General features: G+C 33.3%; 3 protein-coding genes and 1 long non-coding RNA gene across 6 annotated transcripts; all 4 read right to left on the bottom strand.

Moving 5' to 3' along the window:
* Positions 1 to 3567: 3567 nt before the first annotated feature.
* LOC135123051 (uncharacterized) lies at positions 3568 to 4683 on the bottom strand. Of its 2 annotated transcripts, none has more exons than XR_010279532.1 (3): positions 4494 to 4683; positions 4350 to 4438; positions 3568 to 4264 (listed from the first exon to the last, which is right to left on the bottom strand). It is a non-coding gene; the product is annotated as an uncharacterized LOC135123051 (long non-coding RNA). The 2 variants fall into 2 exon arrangements; XR_010279531.1 differs by having other exon boundaries at positions 3568 to 4295.
* Positions 4684 to 7677: 2994 nt separating this feature from the next.
* Positions 7678 to 9233, bottom strand: LOC135123052 (CLIP domain-containing serine protease HP8-like). Its single transcript, XM_064047547.1, has 5 exons — positions 9022 to 9233; positions 8743 to 8974; positions 8491 to 8690; positions 8114 to 8253; positions 7678 to 8060 (listed from the first exon to the last, which is right to left on the bottom strand). Exons 1-5 carry the CDS (start codon positions 9086 to 9088, stop codon positions 7782 to 7784), a joined length of 918 nt encoding a protein of 305 aa, XP_063903617.1. The 5' UTR covers positions 9089 to 9233; the 3' UTR covers positions 7678 to 7781.
* A 4465-nt stretch (positions 9234 to 13698) lies between these two features.
* On the bottom strand, positions 13699 to 15827 carry LOC135123461 (uncharacterized). 2 transcript variants are annotated; one of them, XM_064048118.1, is made up of 6 exons: positions 15455 to 15826; positions 14832 to 14991; positions 14518 to 14773; positions 14360 to 14470; positions 14198 to 14300; positions 13699 to 14145 (listed from the first exon to the last, which is right to left on the bottom strand). In XM_064048118.1, the coding sequence occupies exons 1-6, from the start codon at positions 15606 to 15608 to the stop codon at positions 13997 to 13999; spliced, it is 933 nt and encodes a 310-aa protein (XP_063904188.1). In that variant the 5' UTR covers positions 15609 to 15826; the 3' UTR covers positions 13699 to 13996. The 2 variants fall into 2 exon arrangements, with proteins under 2 accessions (XP_063904188.1, XP_063904189.1); XM_064048119.1 differs by lacking the exon at positions 14832 to 14991 and having other exon boundaries at positions 15455 to 15827.
* Positions 15828 to 20904: 5077 nt separating this feature from the next.
* On the bottom strand, positions 20905 to 22682 carry LOC135123459 (uncharacterized). Its single transcript, XM_064048115.1, has 6 exons — positions 22365 to 22682; positions 21882 to 22041; positions 21573 to 21828; positions 21415 to 21525; positions 21250 to 21352; positions 20905 to 21196 (listed from the first exon to the last, which is right to left on the bottom strand). The coding sequence occupies exons 1-6, from the start codon at positions 22516 to 22518 to the stop codon at positions 21048 to 21050; spliced, it is 933 nt and encodes a 310-aa protein (XP_063904185.1). The 5' UTR covers positions 22519 to 22682; the 3' UTR covers positions 20905 to 21047.
* Between the last annotated feature and the right edge of the window lie 550 nt (positions 22683 to 23232).

Raw genomic sequence — 23232 nt, forward strand, 5'->3', positions numbered from 1 at the left:
GGACCATACAATTTCTTTTTTTAAAAGAGACCATTCCAGATGCTTTATGGGTTCAAAATGAGCGGCCCATTGATTTAAATATTCAAAACAATTAGCGTAAAATAAATTAATATGTGATTCAAACCAAGTTCGGTTGATTTCACCGTTTTCTTCTAATTGCCGCAAATTGTCTCTCAAAATTAAAGGAAGAAATTTATGGTTTTGCCTTTCTGTCAATTTTCGTTTTAAAGAGTCAATTTCATTCGCCACTTCCATAACAGTGACGTTATCGCCCTCAATACACTTAATTGAAGACGAAAATAAGGCCTGGTTGTGTATAAGTTTTAACCACAGTTCTGATGATGGAGTCTCAAAAAAGGTTTTTAGAACTTGAGGACATTTCTCCAATGATAAAAAAAAAGATTTTAAAGGTTCAAATAGCTTTAAAACTCTTTCCATCGCTGGCAAAAGGGCTAACCATCTTGTTTTACTATAACCCAACAGTTTTTGATATTCAGTTTCTGCTTCTTCACAAAACTCTTTTAATGACTCAACCCTCAAAGTAAATATACTAAAATGCTTATACAAATTCGCAATAATATTTTCAATATCTACAGGCAATAGGTCACAGGCTGTTTGAATTGCATTATGAATAATATAATGTGAGCTGCGCATCCAACTCCAATTATTTTCCGTTTGAATTTTTTTTCTAGTTTCGCAAAAATGTTATTAGTGCCTTTCCTTTTTAAACCACCAAAATTAGTGTTTGCATTATCGGCACAAAATCCTAAATTAGCTCTGAGGTCTCTCCTGGCAAAGACACGATGTCTAATAACTTAGTTTGCATACCATCATTTATATCAAAAAATCTTACTAAAGTAGGAAAACATTTAATGGCTTGATGGTTAGATGCATCTGAATAAACTAAAATAGAGTGTACCTGTGACAATTTATTGTTTAACTCATTTCTGCACAATGGAGCCAAAACTTTTTTTATTATTGCTTCACACTTTGTTCTTTTACATGTAAACTTTTTTTCATATATTTTTTGTACAAGTTTTGTCGTACAATCCATGGATCGAAAGCTTTGATTGTGTTTCACTGTGTGAAATGAAAAAATTGCTTCTGCTGCAGCCAATTCTTGTTCTTTTAAACCAAATTCAGTTTTTCTAAAAAAATTGTCGATGGTTGATGAAGAAGCAGCAGCTTCCAACATATTTTTATGTTTTGTCGTCTAGAAATGGCGAGTGATGTCATTTTTGCCCCCAGAGGCTATTGAAAATTCACTTATTAAACATTTCGTACAATATACGTTGGTATCCAATGCAGTATTTCAAAATACGATCTCGTCGTGAATATGCTTTGAGTTTTAGAGTGGGAGCAGATGTGAGCCCCCGCTCAGCGTCTTTCCTCACCTGACCAGAGTGAGGGCGAGCAGAAATCGCCTTACATTTTGTCCGAAAACATGCGCTCTGATTTTTCGTCTTACAGCAACATTTTCTAATTTACAACGTCGCAATTTTATATAGACAGTTACGAAACGTTGATCTTGCTGCCTCCATTTGAATTTTTCGAAGGCGTCACTTAATTGCCGAGTTACAAACGCTTCTTTTAAGCCAATTTTATGTGATTTTGTGAATTTTTATTGCAACAGTTACTTATTGGATTTAAAAAATTCGAACGGTGGCAAAATGCCACATCCTTTGACAACACGCAGTTAAATTTTCAACTATTTTTAAGCAATAATAAATCAGTGATGCGAAAAATCATAACCCATTGCACGGGCTACTTTCCGTGTGGGTAAAACCTCCTCTTAAGAACTACTCTTTTTTCAAATCTTCCGTGAATTTAGATTTTCGTTTTGGAGCGAGTTTTGGAGGCATGTCGATGGTTATTAAAGTCAATCTAAGTACAAGTACATATTGTGACGGTTTTTGAAAATCAAACAACTTTTGCTCACCTCTGAAGAACCAAAAAATATGAATTGGAAAAGCAAGACACGATTAATTATAATTCAAAAAATGTTCGGTTTCGCAGTTCTGACAGTGACACAACCACACAAGAGAACGAAGATCCAAGAAAAGTATAGAGAGTAAATGCGCATCTGTTGAAGACAATGGGTAGGGATATATTATCGAAACGGCTTGATTGTTTTTCGCGGAATTCTTGGCGATAAACAGTAGTAAGAATTGCCGGAAATTTATAATCTGAACCTAAAAACTTAATGAGACAGCTTCATTGCATTTTGAGGAATTCTGGAAAAACAGCAAAAAACACGGGAAACTTAAAATTTAAAAACAGAAATATAAAAAAAAATCAAAAATCCATTTTTCTTTAAATGCGGGACATTTTCCGGGACGCTAATAATCCGGGATTGCATGTCTAAAAACGGGACAGTCCCGCGCAATCCGGGACGAATGGTCACTTTACTTATTCCATAAATACAATTAACTATTTATTAATCAAGCGGCTAAGTAAATGAGAACGGGAATTAACAGCAGTGCAACGAAGCAGCGTTATTCTAATCTCAAATAAACGAAGTGCAGCCCGTAACTGCAATGAATTCCCATCCCGTACGAGCCGTACCGAGGTTGGCTTTGCCTAGCCCCACAGAAATCCGCTCTCTAATAATAACTCACTCATTAAACTCCGTTTAAGTTTGTATTATCTGATGGCCTTAATGGTGAGGCATATGCTAATTTTTGAGACTAGAACTTCCGGGGTTGTTGGAAGATGTTCCATTGAATGTACGGCGGAATATGTGGTTTCAGCACAACGGAGCTCCTCCACATAAATCGGTACTTGCACAGCGAACATTGAAAAGAGTCTATCCTCATAGGTGGATTGGGCGTGGCAGCAGGGCCGGCTCTAAGGGACCAGGCGCCCCGATGCAACTTACTATTCAACGCCCTTTAAACAATTTTTGTAAAAAAAAAACAAATAAAATTTTGTAATCACATATTTTTGTAGAGAGATACTTTTTATTAACAAACATACATAAAATTATGATGAATCAATCTTAATATACCTATAAAAGTGTTTCTCCTAACTGACTGATTTATCGACGCAAAGCCTAAACTACTGAAGCTACAAATATGAAATTTGGACAGTAGGTTCCTTTTGTTTCATAAGCACCCATTAAGAAAGGATTTTTGGAAATTCCGCCCCTACGGAGACAAAATAGGGGACGGAAATTTGTGTAGAAATCCCGTGAGTTTTTAAGTTAGACGGGTTTACTGGGGAGGGAGGAGTGAGTGAGATGAAAAATGATGTGTCTTACTTGCGAATTCCACGCAAGCGGAGCTGCGGGCAACAACTTTTCTACATAGTATACCCCAGTAACATTTTATATGTAATCAATATTGAAGTTCTAACATTTAAATAATATGGGTAACGACAGATTTTTTTTTAAAAAATCAATATTGGTTTTAAATATTGAATATATATTTATTTTCAATGTTTAATACTTATTTAGTTCAGAATATTTAATAAATGTTCTTCATATGAAAGGGGGTATGGATATAAAAAAAACTTGTATGGAATACAATATAATATTTATTAAATACGAAAATACATTGTCACTGGAAATAACAGTGTATTTGAAACGTCGCGGCAATATTTATACATTTAAAAATAATTTGTCCTAGAACCAATTCGTTGAAAATTTGTACCGGGTGATTTTTTTTTAATTTCTGCTGTAGTTACCCATGCCAGCAGTGAAACTGAAACTGCTGGCATAAGCTTCATGGGCAACCAGAGCATAAATTTAAAAAATCACCTGATGTGAAACACAATATAAATTTTTTAAACATAAAAATACACTGCCAACTTACAATTAAATAAAAATACATTGTCAATGGAAATAACAATGTTCTGCTACATTTCAATCGTTATACAGAAATATTTATTTAATAATTATTTGCTCTATAACCAATTCATTGAAAAGCGATATAATTAATTAAAATAAAAAAAATCATACCTCATGTTTTTTTCGATGAGAATTCATTCTTGCTTTTGTCTGCGCTTAATGAGGATCCTACCATTTTTTAAATTTCAGTAGTTGTGGCGTTTTTGTGACGTTTCCGTGTGGTACCTGCAATTAAATTAACTTACAAAATTCGTAATTTTTAAGAAATCACATAACTTGACATATTGTAGCCTTGTTAATTGTGAGTTCACTAAAAGAGAGCTTATTTTTTTCCTTGCCCTGAAAACTTGAAAGCAATTTGGTTCATTATTAATAATTTCTTCAAAATTGTGTACATGTTTTTTACGTCTTCTCTTCCTGACAAATAAACATTATTATCAGTCTGAAACTAGTTTATAACTTAACTAGTAAGTTAATAATAATATTAATAATAAATGCTTACCAATTCATCCAATTTCTGCGTATCTCCCGCAATTTCTAACTCGATTCCTTCTTTTTTTTGGTTGCGCCCGGACATTCATAATTTTGTCTCTACATTAATAATATGCTTATATTCAGAAATATTAAACCTCTTAAATATACTTACGTGCTGAGAAATTGCATTTTCTGCATTGCATGTAGAAGTGAGGTTATGTAGGTTTAGTGCTGTTTTCTTGACAAAACGGTATTTACTACACTATTCTGAATTTATCGCAGTACCGATAATCACAATTCACAATAGGACAAACACCATGAACTTACACAAAACACTTTTTGAACCACCAACAATAACAGAAAATATGTATATGTTGCATCTGTAGGTGAAACGCAAATTTAAGTAAGTTTTATAAAAATGATGAAAAAAATTGTTATTTTTTGTTCACAAAAATAAAAAAAATATTACTTTTTAATGAGAAATTAATAGTGTGCAAAGCCAGATTTCGAATAGTGTCAATTTCGCAATAGCTGGTATTTTTTCAAATCAATTTTTAATATTGCTCCAATAAAAATCCTATGAAATAAATTACCTACAAGTTGTCCCAACATGGTACTTTTTTTTTTCATTTTTGTTGTTCGATATCTTGATAAAAAGACATTTCATAAATATGTAATATATGTTGAAATTTATATATAAATTTATAAATATAAAATGAATATTATATAAATATTTGTAATATCTAGTCAACATTTAATATTATATCAATCTTGTATCAATATTAGAAAAATATTGCTTGCTACTGGGGTAAGTATAAAAATATTTATACTGGAAAATTTTTCAATTTTTAATATTGTAAAATTGATACGATTTCAAAGTTATTTTTAATTGAGACTTACTTTAATGTTGATCGAAATTTAAATTTAAAATTCATGATGACATAGAGCCACCGAATGATACACAGAACCAAATTCGGCTACAAATAGGAACAGTGAAAAAAATCACAAAACTGTTGAACAACCACCAGAACCAACCGACTAGACTTGGAAAATAAATTTTCTAAGTATGTGCCAACATAGAGTTTTATGGTAAAAACAAACAAATGTTAGGAAAAACATCTGGTTTTCGTCATACCGCTGTCTCGTCAAATTGTTACCCAGATAATGCAATTATAAATCTGGTTATTTTTTGTCGGTATTGATCTAAAGGTCCAATCACCCAACCCAAAGGCGCACTCTTTTTCAATTATAGCCAGAAAGTACCAGGAATTGACTTCTTAGGACCTGTTTTGGTGAACCACTCTTCATATAAAATGATGAAATGAACTTATGCAAATAAAAATATTATGTGAGGTTAAAACTGCAGAGCATGGAAATTTACGTGCATTGTGGGCCATTGTTATACATTTCCCCAAACAAACATATAAAAAAAAACATGGCAGACAATCTGCAGGTTCAAAGTGGTGTCGGACGAAAGCGTCCTTCCAAAAAGTATGCGTCAAAAATATGCGATGCACAAATGCGATGAATCCTGTGGCGTTGTGCAAGCAATGGTCTAAATCAAAGCAATAAAATGCACGTCCCCCTCTGACCCACAATGTTGTTAATTTGTTCAATGAGATTCTACAGTTAAAACATGTGCTCGGTTTAAAAAAAAGGACGCTTCCAAAATGGCCGCTGCCTGAACAAAGAACAGTGAAAATAACGGCTCGTTTGCCGCCATCCAAAATACAGACTCACAAATATAGCTAAATAAAGCATGGCCCGAACTAAGAACCACGTGCTGTAAAGCCCTACTACGACGGATTTTAAACCAAAAGATAAAAACGAGAATAACGGAAAAGCGCAGGCGGCCGTCCGCCATTAGCGTCGATGAACATTCCATGGGTTTCCCAAAGCGTGTGAGCCCCCATACGTCAGAAACGCCGTCGGTTGACTTGAAAACACGCTACGAAACAGCACCCAGTCAAAACCCATGTGGTCAAAACATACCTCTCCAAAGCTTCGAAGTTTCGATTCGGCTTACCACCAAAAGGAACACAAAACCTTCCTGCTTGGCTTTCCAAAGGATACAATATTTCAACAACACGTTCAAATTTTTGAAATAAAAAGTCAAAGTGGCGCAATAAAACTTTGCAAATTCTCTTAGAATATACTAAACCAATTAGTCTGAAATTTAGCATGTGTTTTGAGGTTATCAGTCTGAGAGATCACTATCTAAAATTTGACCATCCCCACCAGAATTTTGATGATATTACTTTAAAAATATGCTAAGCCGGTCTTATTAACATATTTCTACATTAGGCAAAAAAACTGGTCGAAAGTTGTTTCGACAGAACTTCCCTCGCACCTAAAGTAAGTATAATGAAACAGCATTTTCGAGTTGAGTTTTTTTTTTTTTTACACAATTTTGCACGGCGATTTTCAGTTATAGACCAGGGAATTTCCCCAGATTAATGTAACATAGAAACCCTTGGTAACCATCAAAAGCACTATGATAAAGGTTTGTGTGAAGATCGGAGGTTGTCAGTTCGATCACCACTGAGTATTAGGATTGGGCTGCTTTCATATTTTCTCCACGTTTGAGCACGAAAAGGTAGGTCTCCCGTTTCCACGTGTCTGTCGTCTCTGCGTGTGTCGATTTTTATTAAACAACAGATAATCTCGGAAACTACCGAACCGATTGTTGTTAAATTTTACACGTACTTACTTTAGGCACCTAGGCATTCAGATTTTTGGAACATTAGACAAATTAAATTTGAAACTGTAACATCGAAAGCTTCGAAATCTCCGAAATCTTGTAAGTATGCTTTCAGAATTTCAGATTCCATCACAAAATTTTGCTGTGGGAAAACTCACTTAAAACATAGGGATAGCAAGGTTCTTATTTTACCTACCTACGTCGAAGCTCCGGATATTTTATTTTTGAAAGGATCTTGTCGCCACCTGGTATTTTGTTTTAGAACAAATTTAAAAGGACCTTGAAAGAGAAGACCTTGGTGTTGAATGAATTTGCAAGAAGTTTAGGGTCTCTGGTCTTCTGTTTTTGAATGGGATTTAAAGAACCTTTTGGTATCTTGTTTTTGAAAGAATTTGGAGTTGCTAGTAAGTAAGTATCTTTTTTTAGAATTTGGTACGTGTTTCGTTTTTGACAAAATTTGAAAAAATCCAAGGACCCGCAATCTTTTCTTTTAAGAATTCAGAAAAATCCTAAGATCCTTCGTATCTTATTTTTAATTTAAGAAACTTTGAAGGCTCTTGTGTTTTGTTTAGAACGAATTTCAAGGAATCTTTGATGTTCTTAATGATATCTGGTATCTTATTTTGTGAATTTTTTTAAATAAAAAATAATCACCTACTGTCCGCAAAAACTTTACTTTACGAACTTGTTAATAACATAAAACAATTATTTACAGTTTCTGTACACAGTCGATTTTTTACTTTTAATTTCAGTTCCAAGTTACGGAAGCATCTTGCTTGTAATCCAGTCAACATAATGCGCCACTCTGGTATACACGGCAGGAGAGTCTTGCTCGCCACACGTTTCGTCACCGAACGATAAAATTCCCACAGCAAACCAGTTACTTTTACGTTTTTTTAAATGTTCAGCCATCAGAGGCCCACCGCTGTCGCCCCTACACGAATCCTTTCCTTTTTCACCACCAGCACAAATTTGAGAATCCCTTAAAACACGATAAAACTTGATTTGTTTACAACTATCTTTATCCACCACCGGTATCTAAAAAACAACACTCAAAACAATCATGGCTACGTGTGTTAAACTATATTTACTTGCAATTTCTGTTTGACAATGGAGTTTCGATTTCCGTGTGCTGTAGTAGAGCCCCACCCAGCGATCATTAGTTTCTTTCCTTCGTAGCTAGTGTTAATGAGTTTTCGTTTTGTCGGCAAGCAAATAGGTTTGATGGAATCTGGAAATGATATAAACACTTAAGGATGCGGTTACACCGCTGACCCGGAAAGGACCGGCATTCAGGGAAGGCTTCTATCATTACGGTTACTAAGACCAGATAAAGAATAATATGTATTGATTATACAAATTCTTCTGCTATTATTCTCTAATATATTACTCTGACTTACTGATGTTACCCTATTCTGACTGACACGGGTCAGTTTGGTACCATGGATGCAAACAAATTAACGATTACCTGAGTAAGTAATATTCCTATCTAGCCTGAGCAGAGCAATATCGTCAAACTTTCCAAGAACGTCTGGATCGTAAGCTTCATGCTGAATTGCATCTTCGATTGGCACGCTAAGTTCCACAGGGGCACACTTTTTTTCCTGCCCCTTATAGAAACAGTCTGGTGAGGTCTCAATGTTGCATTCACCTAAACGCACACTAACTCTGAAATTACAATTCACTAAACGAGTTGCAAGTAGAGTTGAAACAATCTCACAATTTTTTGTCGTCAACGTTAAGACAATGCGCAGCAGTGAGAACATATCTTTCGTTAATTAAAGCACCCCCGCAAAGGAGTTCTCGTTTTCTTTCTGGGTAGATTATATCCTGGTATTCAAGATTGACCATCCAAGGATATTCATTTATGGTCGCGTCGCTGCCCCCAATGATAAAATCTTGAACCACGTCTTGTATACCGCATACAGTCCGATTGGGTAATAATGGGTTTTCTAAAAAAATGAGGTAAAAATTTATAGAGTAAACTGTTAAATCTTACTAGCACTTTCGGCGACAGAAACCACCAAAAGTTCTATCGTGATTGTGGCCAGAAGTATGAAGTTCATTTCTCTAGGTTTGCTTGCAGTCTTCGAAAAAGTTAATTATGTTGGGGTACTGTTTGTTGACAATGCGTTTTATCAGTTTTATTTAGCTCGACGGTTCTTGGAAAAACATACGGGACCATGACTCTTGATAGTATTCTTTTAATGTTTATGCTCGTACAGCTCTGATTTATGTTAATTAATGTGTTGCTAACTGATAAAGTTTTTATTAAATAGTTAGTAGGGTCAAGGTTTGCAAACTGTATGAAATGAGATGGCAAGTTATCCAAGTGTACTACTTTTGCTAATTAATAAGCTTCGGATTTTAGTTCGTTAAAAAATGAATAAAAGGAGACGTTTTTTGGTCCCAAAATTAACGAATTAGGTTATAAAAATTGATCTAAAGAGTTTAGACAGTACTTCCCTTGCTGTCGGAAACTTGACGACTGCATGCCTATTGTGTTTTTTTTCTCATTACATTTTTGTAGTGGGAATTTAAAAAAAATTGCGATGACGTCATCAACATCTTTGGAAGGACACGTATATCAGTTGGGATAGATGTAGTGTAATACTAAGAATAAAATTATTGTATTCCCAAATTTTCGGGAAAATGAATTGGGTCGTTTTGAATATTGATTTGTTAAAATCAATAAAATAACGAAACAATTTACTCACGTATACGGCGCCGGCGTGTAATATGAGAGGGAACTGAAAATCGTGTATGTATAAGCATTCTTAATTTAAGATGACAAGCGTAACAGCATACGTGAGAGTCAAACAGAGAAACTGTAAACAAAACGACCTTCGGTTTTATTGCTTCGACTTCCGCTTATTATATAAAACATTGGGTTTTATTTTAATTTTTGACGGTGGAATTCACAATTGGTTGATTATAAACATGTCTATACCACATTCGCGGAACCTAGTCAGGGCACAAAACAAATGCACGTCTGTAATGTTAAAGTAGATGTAAATAAGCGTGTTACCCTTATGTTTCAACCGAGTTTTTACTTTAAAAAATTTTGTGTCTACCAAATTGGGTTGGTCCAATGTAATTCTAATAATAAGTGTTGCCTTTAATTTAATCAATAAAATAAATTGACTTCATTAATTTTTTTGAGCCACCTCTTAAGATAATTTAAAAAATATGAATGAAATGATAAATCACAAGTACAAACTCATCATATTTTTTGCATTTTAGATAGGATTTATTCAGCAAAATTTAAGGGTGACGTCATCCATTTCTTTACGAGGGATGAACAAATACATTTTGAACAAAAGTTTACCATGCTTATAATAACTTTAAAATATCTCCAAGATTTCAAAGCATTCGGTTTTGTAATTCCTGATTAAATCGATACAATAAATTCACGCATTCATTAATTTTTTTCAGTCACCCTGTATATGCAAATCCAAAAAATATGATTGGAATGATAAATCACAAGTACAGACTCATCATATTTTGTACATTTTAGATAGGATTTATTCAGCAAAATTTGGAGTGACGTCATCAATTTTTTATGGGGAAGAGTAAATACATTTTGATAAAAAATTTACCATGCTTATGATAACTTTAAAACATCTCCAAGATTTCAAAGCATTCGGTTCTGTAATTCCTGATTGAATCAATAAAACAAACTGACGCACTCATTAATTTTTTTCAGTCACCCTGTATATGCAAATAGAAAAAATTTGAATGGAATGATAAATTACAAGAAGAGACTCACCATATTTTAAACATTTTAGATAGGATTTATTCAGCAAAATTTTGTGGTGACGTCATAAATTTTTTAGGAGGGACGACCAAATACATTTTGATCAAAAATTTACCATGCTTATGATAATTTTAAAACATCTTCAAGATTTCAAAGCATTCGGTTTTGTAGTTCCTGAGTAAATCAGTAAAATAAATTTTGCGCATTCATTAATTTTTTTGAGTCACCCTGTATATGCAAATCCAAAAAATATGAATGGAGTGATATATCACAAGTACAGACGCATCATATTTTGTACATTTTAGATAGGATTTATTCGGCAAACTTTTGAGCTGACGTCATCAAGTTTTTGGAGGGGATAACCAAATATATTTTGACTAAAGATTTATGATGCTGTTTATAGCCTTAAAACATCTGCAACATTTCAAAGCATTCTGGTTAGCAGATTAAAAATTAAATTTCAAAATGTTGTTTTATAATTTTGATTTTTTTCCAAAAATCTGGACGTTTTGGGTGAAAAGTCGATTCAGAGTTGTAAACTACATGTGTAGGACTATGTTATTTTATACAATTGAAAACCCATTTACTATGTACAATTTTGAAGTGACGTCATCGCATTAGTGGTGGGGATGATTAGATAAACTGTAGTTAGCGTTTTACCATCTACATGATATTCCTAATATAAGTACAAAATTTCACAACAATCGGTCCAGTACTTTCGGAGATTATCTGTCTAATAAAAATCCGGGACGGCAGACAGACGGACAGACGGACAGACGGACAGACGGACAGACGGACGGACAGACGGACAGACAGACGGACAGACGGAAATGGGAGACCTATTTCTTCGTCTTCTAGGGGTCATGAAAGATCGAGAAAACGTAAAAGTAGAGAGTCGGCCGACGGACTCGATTACAATACTTCCTTTGCTTACGCTCGGGAAGTAAAAAGGTTAATAAGTTATTTAGATAGAACTTCCCTAACGTATAACAGGCTAACAAAGGCAGATTATTCATAAAAAAGAAACACGCGACCTACTTTTTCGTACTCTAGGGGACTTGAAACGTCGGGAAAACAAAGTAGGCATTCGTCTTTAGCACGCTCGGGAAGTAAAAATTTGCATCTTTGTTAAACTTTTATTTATTTTCTTTTGCAATTATCATTAATAATCGTAAACAAACTCCTTGCATGTGTTGCGAATGGAAGAGTTTTTTACGTAATTGGTTTTTGTTAATGGAAGGTTGGAATTCCGTTTGTATGAAGTCTAATTAAGTAATTATAAGAGCTCGGATTTATGCAAAATGCATGTTTACTACATAATATAATAATATGCAAACTACTCTTTCCTATTTTCTCATTTTGCCACTCACAGAAATTTTCAGGTCTAGTTTTTGTGTTTAGAATCATTTAGCTGAAAATCTCAATTTTTTCATTTCATTTTAATCACGTTTTCGAGTTGGAAATTTTTGTCCACAAGGTATTTGGCGTAAACTTATTGACAATCCTCATAAATAATAGGTCAATAAAATATATTCACAGCTATTTTTTTTTATTTTTCCAGGTAATCAAGATTAAAGCAACTCAAACCGAAAATTGTTCTAATAAAAATTTGAGTGTTTTAATAAAACTGGTGTACCTAATTCATGTTTTCAAGAGTGGGATTCATTAAAATGTTGCAAAAATTTCGTTCGACTTTGGTGATTTTAGGACATATAATTAATGTGTAAATAAATATGATTAATATTTAAGATGTACTATAAAAGTTTATACAGGGTGATTTTTTAACTTGCAACTTTCAAATATCTCAAAAAATAACCACTCTACCAACAACGTCCAGATTCAAAAATTTAATCATTCCATGGGGGAAATACTTTGGTGCAAAAACTAGTTCCCCTCCCTCTTCTTTGTAGGTGGGGCGAGACGTAACTTTGAAATCCTAAATAGGAACCCCGAATTTTTATTACAGATTCGGATTCTACGGCTAAAAGTAGGACGTAGAATTTGTCTAAAACATTTTTTTATATTCAGGACAAATCACACTGTAATAAACGAAATTCAATTGTTTTCGATCTCTCCTGCTGAGAACCTGTGCATAAAATTTTGCAGTAAAAAATATTACGTTTTCATTGTAAATAACTAACAATATATTATTATTGTTATAGAAGAAAGAAATCAAAAATTCTTAGTAGACTCCAAGTGTCCAAGTTAAGGTCTATTTATAAACTTGCCGTTGACGTTGAAGTTCCCACTGAAGTTGCTGTTCCCCGTGACCTTGATTTTATAGCTGAAAATTTATATCATTTATAAACTCCGTTGCCAAGTTGCCGTTGATAGTAGTTAGACATGTTTTAAGTTTCTTAGGCGGAGCCTAATTCCAAGATCCATATTTTCTTACAAAAATTTATCATTTTAAACGTGTTTTAAGTTTCTGAGAAAATCATCACAACTGAGATGGGGTGGGGTTTAAATTTTGCCTTTCTTTTCTTAACGTACATAGTATTCTTTGAACAACACGGTACTCAAAACCAAGTCAGTAGCCTATATGTAGATACGATAAATGGACTATCCAACACAAAAAGATTTTTTGAATTCGAACCAGTAGTTTCTGAGATTAGCGCGTTCAATTAAACAAACACTTCAGCTTTATAATATAAGTATAGAAGTATAGATTTCGAGTTTCGCATTTAGTGTTTGGGTGGGAAGTAGAGCACTGTGACATATATATAAAAGGATCAAAATAAACTTATTTATCAGAGAAGATTGTACCAGTGATGCAATAATGTAAAATCCACAAGTTGTCCTTGCGTAATAGTTTTTTTAATTTTTGTGCATTTATATAACATTCAGTAAGTATTTACGTCCGACTGACGTCAGTGAATAACTGGAAATGAGGAAAAAAAGTAAATTTCAATAGCAATGATAAAATCAACATTATTAATTTGTTTTTACAGTTTCTAAATTGTAAAAAAAAGTGTAGATTATGCATGATTAGATTGAATTTTAAGTATTGTTTTCTAAAATATGCTAATAGTATTAACAGGTGTAATGGGTCCGATTAACCTCGAATTTTATTTTGTGGTCTGTGCAACTAACGTAACGTTGGAATATAATTTCAGTCCTAAATTATACACAAATATTTAAAATACCATCATGATTCGTACATTATCTGAAACTAAAACAATCTACTAATACGTTAAAATGTGTGGCAAATATTAATTTAATCAATTTCTAATTTTTTAAAATTTCCGGAAAACCCGAACATGTCACCATCTTTAAGCTTTTGAGGTCTCAGTTCTTCATTAAGACGAAGTTCATCTAGTTGATCAAAGTACTCCTGGCGTCTTTTAAATTCTTGTCGGAGGATATCTAAAAATACTGTTGTTAAAATACACATGAAAGTTTTAAAAAATTGTCTTACCTTGTAATTTTTCCAAAGATTTTTCTTTACCTCCACAGTCTCTCGGTAGAATTTCCTCGCCTATCTGTTCAGAGACAGTATTCCAATTTTCACATACATGTATCTGTAATCCAAATTTATAAATACTGGTGATTAAAACAATATACATTGAAAATTCCTCACTCGCTCGAATAGCTTAGGTTTTATAACGCTCTTAATAACATTTAGAATCCATTCTATAGAAGAAGGAGCGTTAATTAGATAAAGTGCTTTCATTCGATTCGAGAAAACCCTCTACAATACTAAAATTGTACAATGCAAATTGACAAATTTTATTTTACCTTGTATATAACTACTAATGCGTTGTATAGAGTTGTTAGTTTAACTTTGAACACAAGACTTGGGGGAGTATTTTGACCGTCTATTATAAAGACATCGCCATAAGCAACATCTTCAGTCAAACGAAGTTCTTGTATATTTACCACAAGACGGACAGCGTAGTTATAATCAAAGTTTGCCGCTAAGTGTGCATCGCGTATTTTATGGTAAAATACTCTGTAATTGTCCTTTGTAAGTTTTGGAAGAGGAACCATATACCTAAAACACATTGTGATTATTATTGTTATATCATAACAATCTATAAAACTGGTAGTACATTGCCTTCAAGGTATATTCCATGTAAGGTAATTTGGGATTAATATTTTCAAATATTTCAGTTAAGTGGGTTCTTACGCTGTAGTAGTTTTCTATTTTTTCCTTACATCTTTCGACGCTGCCTTTGTTTAAAATAAGAAAGTTTTCAATTTTTTTGTCGGCTACAAAAATTGAATCGTTTTATTAAATTTCAACAATTCAATAAAAAAGCACATATTAACATTGGTAAGTCAAATTTAGTTTATATTTTTTTTAAACGAAAATTAATCTCATTCGATGCCACAATCTTCGTCCAACGAGCGTGTTGACGGTTTGCACATTTTGTTTACTCGTCAAATTTTTGGATTCTCACAGAAAAATCTTGAAGCATATTAAATAAACAAATTACAATTAATTAACAAAAAAATTGACTTGAACAAAGAAGAGTGTGGTTGACCTCTGTGGTGATTTGAAAGTTTAAGGCTACAGATAAGTACAACTAATATATTTATGTTTAAAAACTAGGTGCACTACATTAAAATAACGCTGCAACATTTTCAGCATGTCACTTTTCTGGGTTTGTATATTCGTAATTATACTTTGTGTCTATATTTTTAAAACATTAGTTACAGTTATGCTACTTACCCATTACTTCTGGAAAATGTGGTTGTTTCATCATCCATTCTCTAATTTTGCCAACATCCTCGTTAAAAGAGTTTATGGATGAATAATTTAACAAATTTAGTACAAGCTCCAAAATATTGTCACCAACTTCAAATAAGTGAGTTGAACTTTCCATAATACGATGCACAAAATGTTGCGTTGTTGTTTCTCTTCAAAATGACTAGTTCATTAGAATTATTATGCACTTTATCAATACGCAGTTAGCTTAATAATATGATGTTAACTGGTGCCATTTACTTTTAGTCGATGAGACTTTAAGCACATTGATGCAGTAGCGCGCATTATATTTTTGCTTCGCCCATCGCTACAGTTTGCGTCATTGCAATCGTCGTGCGACACTGGACTTGCAATGGAGTAGGAGATCTCTGCGAGCACTTAGACTAATTTTGCATAACTAGTAATAACATACTCTTTCCACTTTTAGCAACTAGTTGCATTAGCTCAAAAAAGTGACTTGACATCAAAATAGATTATTTTGAATTAAATAAAAAAATTGGTCTAAAGAGTTTAGACAGTACTTCCCTCGCTGTCGGAACCGTGACGACTGCATGCCAATTATGATTTTTTTCGCATTATATTTTTGAAGCGGGGCATTTTAAAATAAATTGAGTATTAATTTTTACTTCCCGAGCGTAAGCAAAGGAAGTATTGTAATCGAGTCCGTCGGCCGACTTTCTACTTTTACGTTTTCTCTATCTTTCATGACCCCTAGAAGACGAAGAAATAGGTCTCCCATTTCCGTCTGTCTATCCGTCTGTCCGTCTGTCCGTCCGTCTGTCCGTCTGTCCGTCTGTCCGTCTGCCGTCCCGGATTTTTATTAGACAGATAATCTCCGAAAGTACTCGACCGATTGTTGTGAAATTTTGTACTTATATTAAGAATATCATGTAGATGGTAAAACGCTAACCAAAATTTGTCTAATCATCCCCACCACTAATGCGATGACGTCACTTCAAAATTGTACATAGTAAATGGGTTTTCAATTGTATAAAATAACATAGTCCTACACATGTAGTTTACAACTCCGAATCGACTTTTCACCCGAAACGTCCAGATTTTTGGAAAAAAAATCAAAATTATAAAACAACATTTTGAAATTTAATTTTTAATCTGCTAACCAGAATGCTTTGAAATGTTGCAGATGTTTTAAGGCTATAAAGAGCATCATAAATCTTTAGTCAAAAAATATTTGCTTATCCCCTCCAAAAACTTGATGACGTCAGCTCAAAAGTTTGTGGAATAAATCATATCTAAAATGTACAAAATATGATGAGTCTGTACTTGTGATCTATCACTCCATTCATATTTTTTGGATTTGCATATACAGGGTGACTCAAAAAAATTAATGAATGCGTAAATTTATTTTACTGATTTACTCAGAAACTACAAAACCGAATTCTTTGAAATCTTGCAGATGTTTTAAGGTTATAAAGAGCATAATAAATGTTTAGTCAAAATATATTTGCTTATCCCCTCCAAAAAATTGATGACGTCAGCTCGAAAGTTTGCCGAATAAATCCTGTCTAAACTCTAAAAATATGATGAGTCTGTACTTGTAATTTATCACTCCATTCATATTTTTTGGATTTGCATCTACAGGGTGACTCAAAAAAATTAATGAATGCGTAAATATATTTTATTGATTTAATCAGGAACTACAAAACCGAATGCTCTGAAATCTTGCAGATGTTTTAAGGTCATAAAGAGCATAATAAATGTTTAGTCAAAATATATTTGCTTATCCCCTCCAAAAACTTGATGACGTCAGCTCGAAAATTTGCCGAATAAATCATATCTAAAACGTACAAAATATGATCAGTCTGTACTTGTGATCTATCACTCCATTCATATTTTTTGGATTTGCATATACAGGGTGACTCAAAAAAATTAATGAATGCGTAAATTTATTTTACTGATTTACTCAGAAACTACAAAACCGAATTCTTTGAAATCTTGCAGATGTTTTAAGGTTATAAAGAGCATAATAAATTTTTAGTCAAAATATATTTGGTTATCTTCTACAAAAAACTGATGACGTCAGCTCAAAAGTTTGCCGAATAAATCGTATCTAAAATGTACAAAATATGATGAGTCTGTACTTGTGATTTATCATTCCATTCATATTTTTGGATTTGCATATGCAGGGTGACTCAAAAAAATTAATGAAAGCGTGAATTTATTTTATCGATTTAATCAGGAATTACAAAACCGAATGCTTTGAAATCTTGGGAATATTTTAAAGTTATTATAAGCATGGTAAACTTTTGTTCAAAATGTATTTGTTCATCCCTCCTAAAAAAATTGATGACGTCACCCTTAAATTTTGCTGAATAAATCCTATCTAAAATGCAAAAAATATGATGAGTTTGTACTTGTGATTTATCATTCCATTCATATTTTTTAGATTTTCTTAAGAGGTGGTTCAAAAAAATTAATGAAGTCAATTTATTTTATTGACTAAATTAAAGGCAACACTTATTATTTAGTATTACACCCCAACCAACCCAATTTGGTAGACACAAAATTTGTTAAAGGAAAAACTCGGTTGAAACATAAGGGTAGCACGCTTATTTACATCGACTTTAACATTACAGACCTGCATTTGTTTTATGCGCTCACTTGGTTCCGCGAATGTGAAATAGACATATGTGTATAATCAACCAATTGTGAATTTCACCGTCAAGAATTAAAATAAAACCCAATGTTTTATATAATAAGCGGAAGTCGAAGCAATAAAACCGATGGTCGTTTTGTTTACAGTTTCTCTGTTTGACTCTCACGTATGCTGTTACGCTTGTCATCTTAAATTAAGAATGTTTATACATAAACGATTTTCAGTTGCCTTTCATATTACTAGACAGCGGATTTTTGTCGGGCCACGTCACGATTATAGGTGGGGACGCGCTGGATCGCCGGGACTCAGTAGCGGGTGATAGATAATCACTGAATTTAATCAGTACTAATTCCATAAATATAATTAACGATTTATTAATCAAACGGCTAAGTAAATGAGAACGGGAATTAACAGCAGAGTGCAACGAAACAGCGTTATTCTAATGTCAAATAAACGAAGTGCAGTCCGCAACCGCAATGAATTCGCATCCCGTACGAGCCGTACCGAGTTTGGCCTTGCCTAGCCCGACAGAAATCCGCTCTCTAGATATTACACACCGGCGCCGTATACGTGAGTAAATTGTTTCGTTATTTTATTGATTATAAGAAATCAATATTCAAAACGACCCAATTCATTTTCCCGAAAATTTGGGAATACAATAATTTTATTCTTAGTATTACACTACATCTATCCCAACTGAAATACGTGTCCTTGCAAAAATGTTGATGACGTCATCACAATTTTTTTTAAATTCCCACTACAAAAATGTAATGAGAAAAAAAAACACAATAGGCATGCAGTCGTCAAGTTTCCGACAGCGAGGGAAGTACTGTTTAAACTCTTTAGACCAATTTTTTTCGCTGCTTTGAAATTTGGAGATATTTGAGAGTTTGAGACGTCATTCTCTATGTTTGTCATAATCTTCAAAATATCGTCCTTAATATTTTCCTCGGTCACTGGTGTAAAAAACTTGTGCCAAGTACGTGGCTATGACATATAAATTGTTCTCTTCCAACAAAGAAAATTTTGCTGAAACTTCAGTTTTCAGAGCCGTGACAGCCACCTGAATTTGATCAGAATCCTGTGCTCTTGTTAAATAATCATCAAGTTTTTTTCCAAGCATTTTAATTATTGGAATCACAGATGATATAAGTGTATGAGAGTGACTTAGTTCCCGTGTGGCTTCTTCAAAAGGTTTCAATAGCTCAACACAACATTCAATAATTTTCCACTCTTCTGGCAAAATAGGGTCAATTTCACTGTCAATGAAAGACTCAATGCATCTTTTACCTTTAAAAAACGCTCAAACATGTGAAACGTGCTGTCCTGGATTTTTGCAGTTGTTTTTGAGCAATGGTGGAATGGTTAAAGTGAGTCGAAATTTTCTTACATTTTTGTTTGACGGTTGTTATGTTTTCCTGCGATTGTAAACCACTTCGAATAGCGAGTTGCATCTTGTGAACTGCACAATCCAAATTATTCAATACTGCTAATCGCATAGCTCTTTTTATATTGGAGCCTTCGTCACGAATAATGCAGTGCACTTGTTCTTTTGAAATATTCCATTCAGTAAGCATGGTGTCAAATTTTTCTGCAATTATGTCACCTAAGTGACGGTCGTCCAAGGTTTCGCATTTCAATATAATCAATGATCGATCAAAGTTTTCTACGATTCCATGACAAGTCAGGTTAAGCAAAGATGAATTAGAGCTTGGATCCGACCAAATATCAGAAGTAAACGCCATGTAATCAAATTTTTCGATTAATTCTTTCATTTTGTTAGCAACTGCCATAAAGTTCCGTGCACACAAAGTCAGTAAAAAAATTGCGCCCTCTTAAATTATACCTTGGTGATAATTCTTGTATCAGTTTGCGAAAACCGAGTCCCTCTACAAAATTAAACGATAAATTTTGAAGTGCAATCATTTCTCCGATGAGTTTGTCAATTTTTTTCGAATTTGAATTGTTGGTATCCCATTTTTTTTCTTTTTGAACTGCTTCCTCTATCGAAAGTTGTTTCTTTGCTTCTTGTAGTGAGTATCTAAAAATAAATACACACATAAATTATAACTTGTTATGGAAATTAACAAAAATAAACGGATGCAAAATAGATTTTAAACAACGAAACTTTTATTGCACCGATTTTTTTGTATTAAATACAAAATAAACCTACTTTGGGCTTAACTGCTGTTAACATTTCTGTTAATTTTAATTAATTCCTTAAAGCAGCTTATCTGACAATCTATTAAGAATAATATACTTTTAAGTAATTAATAAAAGCAAAATGGTTTATTAAGGCTAATAAATAAACGCTGTTGATAGTAAAACTTACGTGCATCAGCTTTCATCTTCTGCATTTGTTTTTCGTTACTCGAACTTTCGAACAAACTAAACTGTTCTGGGTGCATGGATTTCAGATGATTTTTCAAAGACGAAGTGGTACGACCCTTGCGAGAATATGTTTTATTACATATTATACACTGAGCTTTATTTCGATCATCATCTGGTTTAAAATAAGTTCAAATCTCACTTTGCATCGGTGGTGCCATTGTAGATTCACTTGTCCAATAACATACAAAAACAAAACGTTCACAATTCGCGCAACCCCGACTAAACACGTTCTGATGTGCGAAACGGAACACCGAAAATAGAAGCCTATTGGTCAATGCATCACGAGTGCACGCTATGCGTTACGTTTCTTCATGATAGAGGGGTGCTGGGCGGCATGTGCTTGCCGATAGAATAGAATCATCGTCGTGATTCCCAAAAAAAAAAAAGAATTAACCAAAGACAAAGATGAATCAAATGATTTATTTTTAATTAGATTCATGTTAATAAAATGGCAAAATGTCATGCCTTAGCTGACGAAAATTTTGAGTGCCCTACCTAAAATGAAAACCAGAAGAAACAAATCAAACAAAATACGTAACAAATATGAATTTAATCAATTTCCAATTTTTTAAAATTTCCGGAAAACCCGAACATGTCACCATCTTTAAGCTTTTGTGGTCTCAGTTCTTCATTAACACGAAGGGCATCTAGTTGATCAAAGTACTCCTGGCGTTGTTTAAATTCTTGTCGGAGGATGTCTAACAATCACCGTTGTTAAAATACACATGAAAGTTTTCAAAAATTGTCTTACCTTGTAATTCTTCCAAAGATTTTTCTTTACCTCCACAATCTCTCGGTAGAACTTCCTCGCCGATCTGTTCAAAGATAGTATTCCAATTTTCACATACATGTATCTGTAATCCAAATTTATAATCATTATTCGCGATTTAAAAAATATACATTGAAAATTACTTACACGCTCAAATATTTTAGGTTTTATAGTGTTCTTAATAATATTCAGAAACCATTCCGCAGAAGAGGGGGCGTTAACTATGTAAACTGCTTTGATACGATTCGAGAAAACTCTCTGCAATACTAAAGTTTTACTAGGCAAATTAACAAATCTTATTTTACCTTGTATATAACTACTAGTGCGTTGTACATAGTTGTTGGTTTTACTTTGAACAGAAGACTTGAGGGAGTATTTTGACCGTCCATTATAAGGATATCGCCATATGTAATATCTTCAGTCAAACGAAGTTCTTGTATATTTACTAAAAGGCGAACAGCGTCATCAAAATCGAAATGTTTCGTTAAGGATGTATCTCTTATTTTATGGTAAAGCACTCTATAGAAGTCCTTTGTAAGTTTTGGAAGAGGAACAAAATACCTAAAAGAGCTTGTGACAATTATTGTTATACGAATTCTTGTAACTGGTAGTACATTGCCTTCAACATATATTCCATGTAAGGTAACTTGGGATTAATATTTCCAAATATATCAGTTAAGTGGGTTCTTACTCTATAGTAATTCTCTATTTTTTCCTTACATCTTTCCACGCTGCCTTTGTTTAAAATAAGAAAGTTTTCGATTTTTTTGTCGGCTGCAAAAATTGAATTGTTTTATTAAATTTAAAAAATGAAAGTTAACGTTATTTTTGTGAACTGACTGACAAAATGGACCCAAAAGACCAAAAATTGACACAGGAGTAAAGTTATTGAAAGAATATTTTGAAGCATTATTATTAATTAAATAAACAATATTCTAGTAGGTAATAGGAAATAATTGCAACCTTAGATTTTAGTTAAATTAACAAAAAAAAAAAATGTATTTGAGTTTAACAAAGCAGACTAGGTATAATATAAAAAATAATTGTTGCTTTATTTCGCCTATTTGAATGTTTCAGACTTATAAGAGGCTTCTTACCCATTACTTCTGGAAAATGTGGTTGTTTGATAATCCATTCTTTAATTTTTGTTATATCTTCATAAAAAGAACCTGTTGATGAATAATTTAATAAATGCAGTACGAGTTCCAAAATGTTATCATGAACTTCAAACAAGTTCCTTGAACTTTCCATGACTCGACGCACACGTAGTTGTTGATTTTTGGTACAAACTGAATGAATTGTTGCCTTTTTAAAATAAACACCCACTTAATTACTGTTAGTGTATCAACTGGTGTTGTGCATAATGGTTTTATCTGATGCTCTTTGGACTTATTGTGACTGAGAAAGTGAACTGGTCACCAGGTACTAACGACCTCAACTGCAGGAGTGAAAAAATATTAACGGAGGAGTACGATTTTGCTAAAAAATCCTGTCGTACTGGTACTCCATAGGCGTATTGTGTTCCCTCACGTACTGTGTGTGCTTATACGTTGCGTTATTTTTTTGTTTTTAATAAACTCAATATGTTGAGCTGCAAACTTTGTAAATTATCGGATTTGTGTAAATATTCTTTTAAAAGCAGTTAATTTTAAGTTTTAGTTCGTTTCATGCCCATGACGGATGATAAACTAAATTGCTGCGCCACTGGTTGGCCATACTTTGGAACCAGAGGCGTGGTTAACTCGAGTGCATAGTGGTAAACCCTGACACAAATACTGTATAAACAGAGAGAAAGAAAACACAGGTTAGGGAGCTACGTTACGGTGGAGAGGTTAAAATTTTTATAAAGATATTTGGAAACAAGAGTTGTTGTGTATTTAACAGTTTAGCTATTTTTATACTATTCTTTATTTCATTGAAATGTCATCGTTGAAAATTATTCTAAACATAATAATAATAAAGCCT

Source organism: Zophobas morio, unplaced genomic scaffold, assembly GCF_036711695.1.
Source record: "Zophobas morio isolate AGI-343-1 ecotype UQ-CSIRO unplaced genomic scaffold, CSIRO_AGI_Zmor_V1 ptg000006l, whole genome shotgun sequence".
Classification (NCBI taxonomy): domain Eukaryota; kingdom Metazoa; phylum Arthropoda; class Insecta; order Coleoptera; family Tenebrionidae; genus Zophobas; species Zophobas morio.

Excerpts from the sequence above, each read along its gene's own strand:
- LOC135123052 (XM_064047547.1), bottom strand. The coding sequence starts at position 9,088 with ATGAACTTCATACTTCTGGCCACAATCACGATAGAACTTTTGGTGGTT. Across the intron at positions 8,691-8,742 it reads AACGTTGACGACAAAAAATT|AGTTAGTGTGCGTTTAGGTG; the intron begins GTGAGATTGTTT and ends TTGTAATTTCAG. Across the intron at positions 8,061-8,113 it reads TTGTCAAACAGAAATTGCAA|ATACCGGTGGTGGATAAAGA; the intron begins GTAAATATAGTT and ends GTTGTTTTTTAG.
- LOC135123459 (XM_064048115.1), bottom strand. The coding sequence starts at position 22,518 with ATGGAAAGTTCAAGGAACTTGTTTGAAGTTCATGATAACATTTTGGAA. Across the intron at positions 21,526-21,572 it reads CACTAGTAGTTATATACAAG|AGAGTTTTCTCGAATCGTAT; the intron begins GTAAAATAAGAT and ends TTAGTATTGCAG. Across the intron at positions 21,197-21,249 it reads ATCTTTGGAAGAATTACAAG|ACATCCTCCGACAAGAATTT; the intron begins GTAAGACAATTT and ends GGTGATTGTTAG.
- LOC135123461 (XM_064048118.1), bottom strand. The coding sequence starts at position 15,608 with ATGGAAAGTTCAACTCACTTATTTGAAGTTGGTGACAATATTTTGGAG. Across the intron at positions 14,774-14,831 it reads GAATATACCTTGAAGGCAAT|GTATATGGTTCCTCTTCCAA; the intron begins GTACTACCAGTT and ends AATGTGTTTTAG. Across the intron at positions 14,301-14,359 it reads AACCTAAGCTATTCGAGCGA|ATACATGTATGTGAAAATTG; the intron begins GTGAGGAATTTT and ends TTTGGATTACAG.